The 12706-nt window shown below is 33.6% G+C and overlaps 2 protein-coding genes across 3 annotated transcripts; both read left to right on the top strand.

The window, feature by feature from the left end:
• The first annotated feature begins 2997 nt into the window (after nucleotides 1-2997).
• Nucleotides 2998-8348, top strand: EMB2191 (Cytidine/deoxycytidylate deaminase family protein). 2 transcript variants are annotated; one of them, XM_085723553.1, is made up of 8 exons: nucleotides 2998-3371; nucleotides 3639-3756; nucleotides 4167-4204; nucleotides 4732-4798; nucleotides 6614-6773; nucleotides 6857-6953; nucleotides 7196-7278; nucleotides 8095-8348. In XM_085723553.1, exons 2-8 carry the CDS (start codon nucleotides 3709-3711, stop codon nucleotides 8136-8138), a joined length of 537 nt encoding a protein of 178 aa, XP_085579679.1. In that variant the 5' UTR covers nucleotides 2998-3371; nucleotides 3639-3708; the 3' UTR covers nucleotides 8139-8348. The 2 variants fall into 2 exon arrangements, with proteins under 2 accessions (XP_085579679.1, XP_085579680.1); XM_085723554.1 differs by having other exon boundaries at nucleotides 3236-3371; nucleotides 3609-3756; nucleotides 8095-8291.
• A 2434-nt stretch (nucleotides 8349-10782) lies between these two features.
• On the top strand, nucleotides 10783-12322 carry LOC146909436 (peroxidase 44-like). Its single transcript, XM_085723552.1, has 2 exons — nucleotides 10783-11001; nucleotides 11395-12322. Exons 1-2 carry the CDS (start codon nucleotides 10807-10809, stop codon nucleotides 12148-12150), a joined length of 951 nt encoding a protein of 316 aa, XP_085579678.1. The 5' UTR covers nucleotides 10783-10806; the 3' UTR covers nucleotides 12151-12322.
• The last annotated feature ends 384 nt before the right edge of the window (nucleotides 12323-12706 follow it).

Raw genomic sequence — 12706 nt, 5'->3', positions numbered from 1 at the left:
TCGGAAGTTAAACTGGATGTTTTTTTTTTTTTTTTGACGTTTAAGTTAAACTGGATTTTGAAATAAAACTGGTACCACAAATTGAATAATTACGCAGAATTAAAGACGAAATAAAAATGAAATGTCTCTGGCTGCTGGTATTATATACTCCAAAATTGTATACTAATTTTATTTTATCCGTAACATATTACTATTGGTAACTGAACTTTTTATAGTACCACTACAATTACCAAGCATAAATTCATAGTTTAGATCCTCTGAAATACTTGAGAGACTCGTTTTTTTTAGAAGAGTTGAGAGACTCAATTGATGAAATAAAGCAGGTAAATAAATAAGGAATTAAATTATTTAATTTAATACATCCCCTAAGAAAATATTTAATACATAAATTTGCAATTTACTCTATTTCTCTCAAATGGACCTCTTAAAAATTTGAAAGGACTCAAATTAAAAAACCTAGGGAATTCAGATATCTTTATTTCTAGATTTCATTGGAAAAGAGATGAAACACAAAAGGTGAATAGGAAATTTATCGTCAAATGAGTTTTACCATCATTAAGTTTTTTCATTCTTTTTGGGTCTATATATCTCCAAATGAAGTATTTGGCAAGAGTGGTGGCAACTTCCTTCTCATTTGTGGACGTAGCTGAATAAAACAGTGTGTGTTCATAACAAGTAGTATATAAAAAAATGAACCATATTGTGTGTATGATAATGTATCTAGATAATGCCCAATTGTTTGGGAGGAACATCAACACCAAAGAAACTATTGAAAGTGAACCAAACACTTCCATGAGTGTATCAATTTTTGTTGTGGTAAACTTAATCTTAATCCAAAAGACCAAGCAATATAGTAGGAAGCTAGCAATAGAGACAAACATTGTCTTTGGATGGACATGAAATGCAGTGGGATTATCTGGATAACTAATTTGGAGGAAACCAATGAGTACAAAGAAAATGAAGGCCATAAGACCATGAAAAGGATTGGTTTCTACTCCCATGATGTTATAAACATTAACACTAACAACATTAATAATTGTCACTTCAGGACCTTGATTAAAACTGGATCTTGGTCTTACAGCATTAGCCATACTTGATTTTTCAATTCAGTTTAGCCAGAATGGAAGATGCAACCTCTCTATACTACTGTATATTGTTGCAAGATTATAACTTTAATTAAGTTTCCATGAATTTTCCTATTTGAAAAATATAGGTAACTAGCCCAACTATTTTAGGTTATTTAAACGCAATAAAACTCTGGTGATTCAATCTTTTGTGATAAAAAACATTTTACTTTCCAATGAAATTACCCACTAATTACTAGTTGAATTTTAAACGTAAAATAGCAATAAGACAAAACTAATTAATTATTAAAAAAGACATATTTTAAGCACAAAATACAAGCGAGAATTCTTAGGCTTTGTTTGGGAGTTTGGAGGGGAAGGAAAGGAAAGGCTTTGACGGGTGCAAAATATGTGGAAAAATAGAGAAATCTTTCAATTTTTTTAAAAGAGTAGTTTTTTAGAGAAATGATAAATTAATGCATATGAGTACTTGATTTTTAATTTTAAAAATGTTATAACAACATAGATTAAATTTGAATAATTCTTATTAACCCTCCAAAACCCCCCAAAACACTTCCCCAATACAATTTTTTAGTTCCTCCAAATGAGGAGGGTTTTGTATTATGAAGAAAAGTTAACCCCCAAAGCCCTCCTCTATCATTTTCCTCTATTTCTTCCACTTGCTCATTCCTTTTTTCCTAAGCCTTTCCCTCCCTTCCTCTCCAAACTCGCAAACAAAGCCTTAGAGAATTTCCACGGATACGTAGTAGGTGAAGCCTAGAAGGCCAAGTCTTTTTATGAACTCACTCGTTTAACTTTGAAAATCCACTTTGGACCTTTTATTCAACCACGACAACAATATATGTTCATATTACACTCTCTTTACGCGCACTGGCAGACCGGAATATTGAAAGGAAAAGGAAAACCGTGTGCTCATTTCCCATGCTACATGCATATACCTCCAAATCCAATCTTAAGTAGTATATTTCCGATTTTAAGTACTTCATCCGATCACTATTATAAGGAAAAATTTACTTTTTATGTTCATTGAATGAGTGAAGTATGCGGCTATTAATATAGACCACATATATCATTTATTTAATGAATTTAAAAAGTAGTTTTTTTTTTATTATAATAGTGAATGGAGGGAGTATGAGTTAGAAATAAAATATTTGATTTAATTTAGATCAAATATATTTAAACTTTTATTTATATTTGTCCTCGTGAGTTTACCTCAGTTGGTTGGGATAATGCATAAAATATGCAAGGTCCGGGGTTCAAACCTCGGCCACTACCAAAAAAACTTTTATTTATATTTGAGATCAGAGTAGTATATGGTGAGTAGTTGATTAGGTTGGGTCATGAAAGATTTGGAGGATCATCACATCAGGCCTTGAACAAACATCAGGGGGATCATCACATCAAACTTTGAACAAACATCATGCCTTGAACAATTATGCAAATGAGATAGATACCACATTTTACCCCAAAATTATAAACATTAGGTTTATGAGTCTCTTCACTTATAAGGTGTTCAACGTTCACTTTTTCATCTGATATGAGATATATTACTCACACTTAATACACCAATAACCCCCCTCAAGTGTCAGTCCAACCATTCTTTATGGGTAAGCTCCCCCTTAAACGGTAGCTTTTCCTTCCACTTATACTTGTATCGTAGTTTCCGTTCTCAACAGGATAGATCGCCTGAAAATCCTTGGTCAAGAAGATTTTCGACAAAAGGAGTCGGTGAAACCCTTGTCAAACCTCGGCTCTAATACTATTGTTAGGTCATAAGGGGGACCGAGGGATCACCACGTCGAAAAAAATCATATAAATGAGAGAGACACCACTTTAACTTAAAATCTTAAGGAATTAGGTTTATGGGTCCTATCTCACTTATAAAGCTTGAAATCATATACGAACCGAAATTAGAGAACCTTAATTTCATCCGGTTCCTCTGCATATGGAGTTTATCAATTTACTCCATTTTCCTTCAAAAAAAAAAAAATTCAATTTGCTCCATTTAGATGCTTCGATGTTCGACACGTGGCAAACAAATAATGAAGGGCTGAGATTAAAAAATTAAAATGAAGGGTTTTTGATTAAAACGCATTCGTTCCTCTTTCTTTCTCTGCAAAATTCACGATCCCATTGAACCACCGTTCGCCGCCCGCAGTTCGTCGCTCTCCACCCAGCGCCGTTGCTGCTAGCACCGCCGTCGTGGATAGCTTTCTGACAGAAGTTCTGTTCACTCAACACACGTCTCCGCTCACACTCGCTAGTTGCAAATCGTCTCAGTTCAAGGTGTGTACAGTAAAAATCATAAATTTATTTCTCAATTTGTGTTTTGGGTTAATGAATTTTGATTTCCACCTGCAAAATTGATATTCACAATCACATATTCAAACACTTTTCAGTTTTCACAATTATTATGAATTTGTGCTATTCTTACATTCTTATATATGAAATTATAATCACATTATATATGAATTTATATTTACATGTGATGGTTGATTTGCAGCTTGTACTATGTCAATGTAGGATAATATTTGATATATTGCATATGTGCAGAACACAAGTCACTGGAATAGGATAAACCATTGTTCTCTGCGTCATTGTGTTCCTACTGAATCAGCTTAAGATGACCTCTCCAGACACTCATATTTTCATGGAACTTGCAATACAACAGGTAGTGTTTCTAAGACCTCTTTGTATGCACCGCTCATTTTTGCATATCTGCATTTAGTCGGGATTTGTTTTCATGTGTAATGAACTCAGCCGATGACTGTTTCGTAGCTTAACAAAATGTATTGTAGTTGGTTATGTGCTTTCTTTAACCTTTGACGAACTTTGTAATGCATCAAATTGAAAATAATGGAATGTGGCATAGAAAATTGGTGCTGATTGAGTGTAAAAATTGCATGGCATTGGCATATTTTGGTAGTAATAGTTGCATCCAAATTGATAACTTAAGTAAAGTTATTGTTTGCTAAGTATTGATTTTACCTTCCTTTTATGGACCATGTAGTCTAGTTTCTAGTGTGTATTATTGCACCTTTTTATCTTAGAGAATTGAATTCCATTTGTTTCATGTGACAGGCAAGGTTAGCTATGGGAGCCCTTGAAGTACCTGTTGGGTAAGCCACCTTTACAAATTGAATTGGATTGAATGATATCGGAAGTATTCATTTTTTTCATTGATTGATGTTGTTGTTAAGATTAGAAAGTGTTAGGATAGTGTAATGACCAGGCCAACATCCACATTGATCCCTGGAGCTAGATGTTTGCATCAACTCGTGGAAATGCATTTTATATAGTAATTTGGCTTGCCATTAGATGGCGGATATCAGAAATTATTTTATCATTTAGGGATGTAATTGTGTTTTCGTGTAAATTGAGATGTTTGTTGGGAATTCCATATTTCTTTCGTCCTATTGTTGTGTTCAGCATGGATTTGATTTGCCTGCAAAGTCAGATTAATTTGTTTAATAATTATGGTATTTGCTTTGTCTTTTAACATGATATAACCATGAAACAAGTTGCATTCAACATTTACTTGTAATCTTGAGTGTTTATCCTGTCATCTGTTTGGTGTCAAACTGGTTAAAGTGAATTTGATCAATGACCATACTGTATTTATTGAAAATTTAATATCTGTTTACAGTTGTGTAATTGTTGAGGATGGCAAGGTTATAGCCTCAGGAAGGAATCGAACTACCGAGACACGAAATGTAATTTGTTCTGGATCACTTTTATGTTTTTATATATGGTCATCCTCATGTTTGGAAGTTCCTCCTTTGATAATCAATATGATGTTTATAACTATGGAAGTGGTGTTGTAATTTGGATTCCAGTGGAGGCTATTCGGCCAAGGCAGCTTATTCGCTCCTCTATAGGAATTCCACGGCTGTGTCGGCCCTCCCGATTGATTTGGTTTCTGCTCTGGCACAAGTGTGGAAGTCTAGAGCTCCTCCCAAAGTAGCAGCCTTTGCGTGGCAACTCCTTCAGGATAGGCTGCCTACCCGTTGTAATCTCTTTAGGAGGAGGGTCATTCAGGACCAGGTTGGCACTCTGTGTGTTCTGCGGGGTGATGGAGGAATCGTCAGATCATTTGTTTTGTTCTTGTGTGGCTATTTTGCCAATTTGATATGGTGTTTCTAGGTGGTTAGGTTGGGAGTTAGTGCCTCACTCGAGTATTCTAGGTAGTTTTCTTAGTTTTGTGGGGTTGGGATCAGGTAAGAAGGTTGCCCTTGGTTTACTTTTGGTTTGGCTTGCTGTTGTGTGGGCTGTTTGGAACTCTCGTAATGACATCATTTTTGCGGGAGGGACTCCATCTGTCGATCTTTTAGTGGATAAGGTGAAGCTCTCATCTTGGAAGTGGTTCCTGGGCTATGAAGCCCCGATACGGATACGGATACGGGTACGATATGATACGGGTACGCGAATACGTCAAAAATTTCAAATTTAGGATACGATACGGCTTGGATACGTTTACAATTTTTTTATATATATATATATATATATATATATATATATATATATATATATATATATATATTAGACATAAACGCACAAAAAATAAATAGCGTGAAATCTTAAAACTAATTACACCAAGTCAAAATACAATGGACCATTCACCAACTAAGATATCCTTTAAACCAAAACATACCATATAAACAACCTGCATTATGATGATACCAAGGTAGTATGAAGATAGTCACCCTTTTCAAGTAATGGCCAATATAATGATCCCAATTTACAAAAATTAATACTTGTGATCAAAATACAAATAAAAATTTTAAATAAAAATTAAATCATTCGGATACTTCTGGGATACGTATCCGGGAGTATCCTTAACGTATCCTTAAGGTATCCAATATATTTTTAAATAAAAATTAAATTAAATCTTTCGGATACTTCTGGGATACGTATCCGGGAGTATCCGCGGAGTATCGGTATCCGATACGTATCCGACACGGGTACGGCACCATTTTGGAGTATCCGGGCTTCATAGTTCCTGGGTAAGAGCTCTGTCAGCCTCTGCTCCTTTTATGAGTGGGAGGTGCAACCTGTCCTGTGCTGGTTCCGGTAGGGTGTTTGAGTTGTGGGTCCTGGCTCTCTTCTGGGGAGTTGTGGTGTGCCAGCCGCTCCTTTCTGGCTTCTTGTCGAGGTGTTTTCTTTTTGTTTTAATTGTTTTTTTCCTTGTTTTTGTTTTAGTGTGATTGTGGTTTGATGCTTTTTGGCTTCTTTTCTTTGAGTACCTCTAGTATTCCGAGCCTAGTATCAGTTTTGGTATCTTTTGTTCTTTTTTTGTATCTCTGTCTTGTACTATTTGGGATTTGCTCCCTCCTTTTTCTATCTATATATTATTACTTTGCCATTGAAAAAAAAAAAAAAAACTATGGATCACTTTTGAGTTTTATGCGTTTCTTCTACCTTGGAAGCTTTTGTGAAATTTGGATTCTGGAAGTTTAGTATTTTAGTATATAGAAAGATTAATATTACTTAATGAAGTTTTGTTTTTTTTACTAAATAAAATTTTACAGGCTACAAGACATGCAGAAATGGAAGCTATAGATGTGCTTCTAGAACAGTGGCAGAAAAATGGACTTTCAATGACTGAAGTTGCTAAAAAGTTCTCAAACTGCAGTCTTTATGTTACTTGTGAACCATGCATAATGTGTGCATCTGCTTTATCAAACTTGGGTATGCTCCTTCAAATCTTCAGTTGTTCGATCTATTTCAGTATCTATCTTTATGTTGTCCTTTCTAATTCAATAATTTGTCAGGTATAAAGGAAGTGTTTTATGGCTGTTCCAATGATAAATTTGGAGGTTGCGGATCAATACTTTCATTGCATTTAAGCGACGCTGTGTCGCCTAATAAGTATGCCTCTTAACTTCTCCATATCTTTTCTTTTAATTATTTTTGTTTATCATTTTGTATGCAAGCTATTTGTTTTTTTATTTTTTTTGTTTTTTTAAGCACCAATTTTATTACATCTCATGTTCTTTTGGGTGTTTGTTTTATTGTTGTATTTTCTTATAGCTCTCCACTACATCCTTTATTGTTTATAAATGGGTAGTTCTAAATTTTCTTCTCATTAACATTGTATTTCCATCTACAAGGGGTTTCAAATGTGCTGGAGGTATAATGGCAGAAGAAGCTGTCCTTCTCCTACGAACATTCTATGAGCAAGGAAATCCAAATGGTAAAGTTCTAGTCACTATTTTTTTAGCAGATATTTTGAATAATACTGCTAGCAGATTATAGGATGCAAGGTAAATTACAATGACCTCCCATGAGGTATGTTAAAATGTCACTCACACCCCCTATAGTTTTACAAAAAAACACTAACCTCCCTTCACCTTAGCGGTGTTAAACTACCATTAGAAAAAATAAGCGAAAACTTCAATTTCTTTGTTGCATTCTTACGGAACCCACGTGCTTTAGCATGAAGATTGAATTGAAGTCTTTCCAGGAGTTACGACTTACAAGTGGCAGCGTAATGCTTGCACAAAAATCTCATTCCAATGGAACCCGCTTCACAAATGTAACCCCCCCTAAAAAACACAGTAACGAAAAGTTTTCATTTAAAATCCTCCACAGATCTAATTACTATGAAGATGATGAGAAGTATTGTTATCCCAAACTTGTGTAAATTGTGGAAGAGGTGCACACTGTTGCAAAATGATTGACTGTGTCTGGTAGGATGTTACTGATAGGGAAGAGAAGGCGATGTGTGAAGAACTACTGTTTGTAAAGAGTAAAGACTTTAGGATAGGGGAGCAATGGTTGAAATAAAACAACAAATAAAGTGTGTTATTGCCGATTGAAAAACTAGATGGGATGTGAGTGTCATTTTAACATTTTAGGGGAGGTGAATGTAATTTGCCCTAGAATATATGGTCTAAAAGCTTGAGTTTAGATTTCCAAGAGATTTGGGGCGCGGTCACAATGGACTAGGTTAATATATTTTATAATTTTATTTTTCTAATTTCAATTTATTGTTTTCATTTCATTGCAGCTCCAAAACCCCACAGGCCTCTGGCACATCAAACAACAACTTGAATTTGTATATCAATAGGTTGATTTTCGTTTTATTTTTCTTCCTGGGAAAGGCATCTTGTTTATTTGTGAGTTGGTTTTGGCAGTCTCCTTCCTATTTATGAACGGATAGATATAAATCCCAGAAACCCTAATGTACATTATTGTTTTCCACAATTTATACTGTGGCCTGTCTTGCTTTTTCTTCGTTTTCTATTCAATAACTGTTGCTGATGTGTGGGCGCAAGCCGGTGTTTGGTTAGTAAGTTAAACGTGGTTAATTTTAAAAACGTGATTGATTAATGGTTATACTTTGAAATGTATATTTCTTGATAAACTTTCAAATTATTGGAAAGAAAGACACTTTCCATTGTATCTCACAGCACTGCAATGAAAACTAAGAAAACGCTTGTCATTCTGTGCAATCATATATTCATATTAGAGTCTGTTTACTTTCATCACAGTTTTCATTATTTTAGGAAATGCATTTTTTCTACTTACTCTCTATCACAAATGTTTACGAATGATTCATTCATCTCCTTGTTTGCAAATTAAAATAAACATACATTTTTAAAAAATAAAAACAGTATATATTTTCAGAAAGTAAATGGAGTTATAATCAAAGATTTTTTACCACAACATAAGATACACAGAATGTTGGGGTTAATTTGATCAGACCAACCAATCATAAACCGGTCATTTGATCACAAATTCACTTTTCTAACTAAGAGAAGCCAAATTAATAAAGTTATAGCAGTATTTTCTTGTTTTCTAGCCATCCTTGTTGCCAATTGTTAGAAGGGTACTTTTAAAGTCAATTTTAATAAGAGACTCCACTCTCATGATCCATTGTTGATCTTTCGTTACAATAACTATAAGTATTTTGTAACTACTAGTCTATAGTTACGTATCAAATGAATAATAGAATAACAAATCGATAACCAATGAATCCACAATTAAATTAATTTCACAGCTCATCTCATCATGAATCATATGAAATGGTGATTCATACTAAAATTTACTATAACAGGGATACATTCGAATAATAAATACTTAACAAGACAGCTCAAATAAACCTTAAAAAAAAAAAAAAAAAGACAGCTCAAATTCATTGATGTAGTTATCTCATAATTAGTCTCTGTTTTTTTTTTTTTTTGACAAGATAATTAGTCTCTGTTGAACAATTCTTTAAGAAAAGTCTCTAATGAATAAATCCAAGGAGTTGAATACCTGTTTTTACTGTGTAATTTGCCGACCTATAATGAAAGTTTAATCTTATTGGTGAGTGAGACTACAACTGTACAATTAAAAATTGAGTACAAGAAAATAACCCCTATTATAATTGAGGTGCACGCTGTCATCATGAATCATACTGAGAAGTGAAATAGAACTTAAGATAGACACAAAAAGTAAAGGTAACCCAAACAAATTAGTTGCAGGCTTCGTCTGGATATAACAATTCGAGCGGATTCTACAATGTAACATTTGATATTCATCTTCAATATTTATATAAGACAAATTTCATGTGATGTGATGTTAAACTCTACCTAAAAAAATGTTACATGTGAATTAATTATATAATTTTTTTTCCTCAAACTTTTATTAAATAAAGAACATGTTGTGTCTATGACTATATTTTGGTGTAACTTTTTAGACTTCTAATTTTCTTTTTCATTTAAAATGTGCATAACAATTTTTTTATCATTCTCTTAAACTATTTAACTTAAAATATTATCTTTATTTTTTGTCAAAAAAAAATATTATCTTTATTTGTGTAATCAAATAACTAAAATTTTAAAATAATTGCATAAACTATGCAACTTTTATTACTTTTATCGAAATACAAATAGACGGACAAATTACCAACCTGTCTACCACTTACTTATCAATTGTTCATAAATTATAGATCAAATTGTCTATAATCGAAGCTCAACTGAAAAATGTCAAAATTGTTAGACGTCAGGACTTGGATTTGATGTCACGATCCCTCACTTATATGTGTGAGTTTTTTTAGTGATTATTATCTACCAAAAAAAATTATAGATCGAATTATGTCACCAACTATACAGACACAACACGGAAAATACTTGGGTGACATAATATCACCGTGACATTAAATCTGGGCCACACAAATGTACTCATGGATGTGTTGTGTGACCCAGATGCAAATGACAATGTGTGTTGTGTGACCCAGATTTAATGTCACGGTGACATTATGTCACCCAAGTGCTGTCCAGGACTAATACTATATACGGTTCAAGTATGACAAATATACTATTTTTTAAGTAGTTTTTCTGTCAACGTCAACATATGATAAATGGTGACAACAATAAAGCAAATTAACTGTAAAGAGAAAAACAATAAAGCCAATTAAACTATATTATATAATTTGTAATTTTACTGTGAACATTTACGAAGCTACCATTCTACATTCAAGAAAAGCCAAATATATTAGTCCAAACTTTAGTATACTCATTTTAATTGAATCGTTCCTCAAACTCTAGTTAACCAACATATAGTATGGCTGTATTAGCTGCATGCATGATTTGTGACATATTAGCTAGCAATGACGGCAATTTCAACTATGCATTTGAAGCGTCCTTTTCTTCCTATATATATAGAAATTCAATTTTCATTTGAGAAGCACAATATATCAGAGAATATTAAGAAGAGCAAAGTCAAAAGGTTCAAAATGAAGCAGATATTAATCATCCTCTTTTTCTTTATACTTCCTTTGGCATTTGCTGATCTGCAGTTAGGGTTCTATGCCTCTTCCTGCCGAAAAGCCGAGTCCATTGTTAAACAAGTTGTGCAGAAGCGATTCAATCGCGACAAATCCATAACCGCAGCTTTGCTTCGCATGCATTTCCATGACTGTTTTGTCAGAGTAAGAACTATCTAGCTAAATATGTTCTAAGTGTTAGTTTGATAAAAAAAAATATCCATTTTAAGTTTCAACAATTATATAAAAGTTAGATGAAAATAGTTGGTTAACATGAGGTAAAAAAAAGTTTATTATAACTTGTAAGATAAGTTATTCATTTTTAAAAAAAATTATAGCTTCACTCCTCTCTTGCATTTGCAATTAGAGGTTGACCGTTGTTATCCATCAACTAAAAGATCAATACTCAACGGTCAACCACTGCAGAGACGAGACAAGAGAAGACCAATTATTTTGAATTTATTTTTCTATAGTATAATTATTGAAAAGTTTATTAAGTTAGCTCTAGGCCATTCTCAACTACATCGATTCATAACATACATTTCCATCCATGTGCAGGGTTGTGATGCATCCCTCCTCATAGACTCAACCAAGAACAACATATCAGAGAAAGATACAGGTGCAAATGACAGTGTTAGAGGCTATGATCTAATCGACGATGTAAAGGAAGCAATTGAAGCTGCATGTCCATCAACGGTTTCATGTGCTGACATCGTAGCACTTGCTACAAGAGATGCTGTGGCCTTATCTGGAGGACCAAAATACAACATTCCGACTGGAAGACGCGACGGATTAATTGCCAATAGGGACGACGTTGATTTACCAGGACCTAACATTCCTATAGGAGCACTATCACAATTTTTTGCTGCAAAAGGAATTACAACCGAAGAAATGGTGACCCTTTTGGGAGCACATACTGTTGGTGTTGCTCATTGCGGTTTTTTCGCAAGTAGGTTATCTAGTTCTAGAGGGAAACCTGATCCTACAATGGACCCTGCATTGGATACTAAGCTTGTGAAGTTATGCAAGTCAAATAGTGATGGTGCTGCATTTTTGGATCAGAATACTTCTTTTACCGTTGATAATGAATTTTACAAGCAGATTCTTCTTAAGAGAGGTATAATGCAGATTGATCAGCAACTTGCTTTGGACAAATCAACAAGTACTTTTGTGTCTAATTTTGCTTCAAATGGTGATAAGTTTGTTAAGAGTTTTGCAACTGCTATGATAAAGATGGGGAAAGTTGGAGTTTTGGTTGGAAATGAAGGAGAAATCCGCAAGAATTGCAGAGTCTTCAACAAACGCAATAATTAGCTAGAAAGGATTGTAGAGATTCTATTTTCTATTTCACTTTCTTTTTATTTTGTTTGAAAACATTAGTTATTGATTTCATTTGTTTGTTCTTTTGCAAACAGAAATTAACAAGAATGGATGAACAAATGTATTATTTTTCCTTTAGATGTTTGTAAGAATTTAGTACTTTTAAGTTTTTTTTCAAAACAAATTGTTCATGTAAGTTATAAAATATTGGTACCATTACCCTTTTTTCATCCAACTGTTAAAAAAATGTCTGTGGTTGTTTAACGTTGATGTGACATTTATAATGTTGTTGATGATTTATTTTTTTTGTCAAATTGGGTTGGAATACAGAAAGAAAATGTACACAAGTAATCATGTTTGGTGTCATAAGCACTTTTTAGATTTTGCCACCTCAACATTAAACAATCACGTAAAGGTTTTTTAGCGGAATTGGATGAAAAAGCGTAATTGAACAGACATTTTATGATTTAAAGAACTAATTTATGGTGGATTCTAGGGTGAGGGTTCAATTAAGTTCCTCACCGGTGAGCCACTTTGAACAACAAACAAG

Source organism: Medicago sativa, chromosome 7, assembly GCF_051527215.1.
Source record: "Medicago sativa cultivar Bolivia chromosome 7, Bolivia_mono, whole genome shotgun sequence".
In the NCBI taxonomy this organism is placed as follows: domain Eukaryota; kingdom Viridiplantae; phylum Streptophyta; class Magnoliopsida; order Fabales; family Fabaceae; genus Medicago; species Medicago sativa.
Note: the sequence above shows the minus strand (reverse complement) of the source record. Positions and strands in the feature narration are given on the sequence as shown.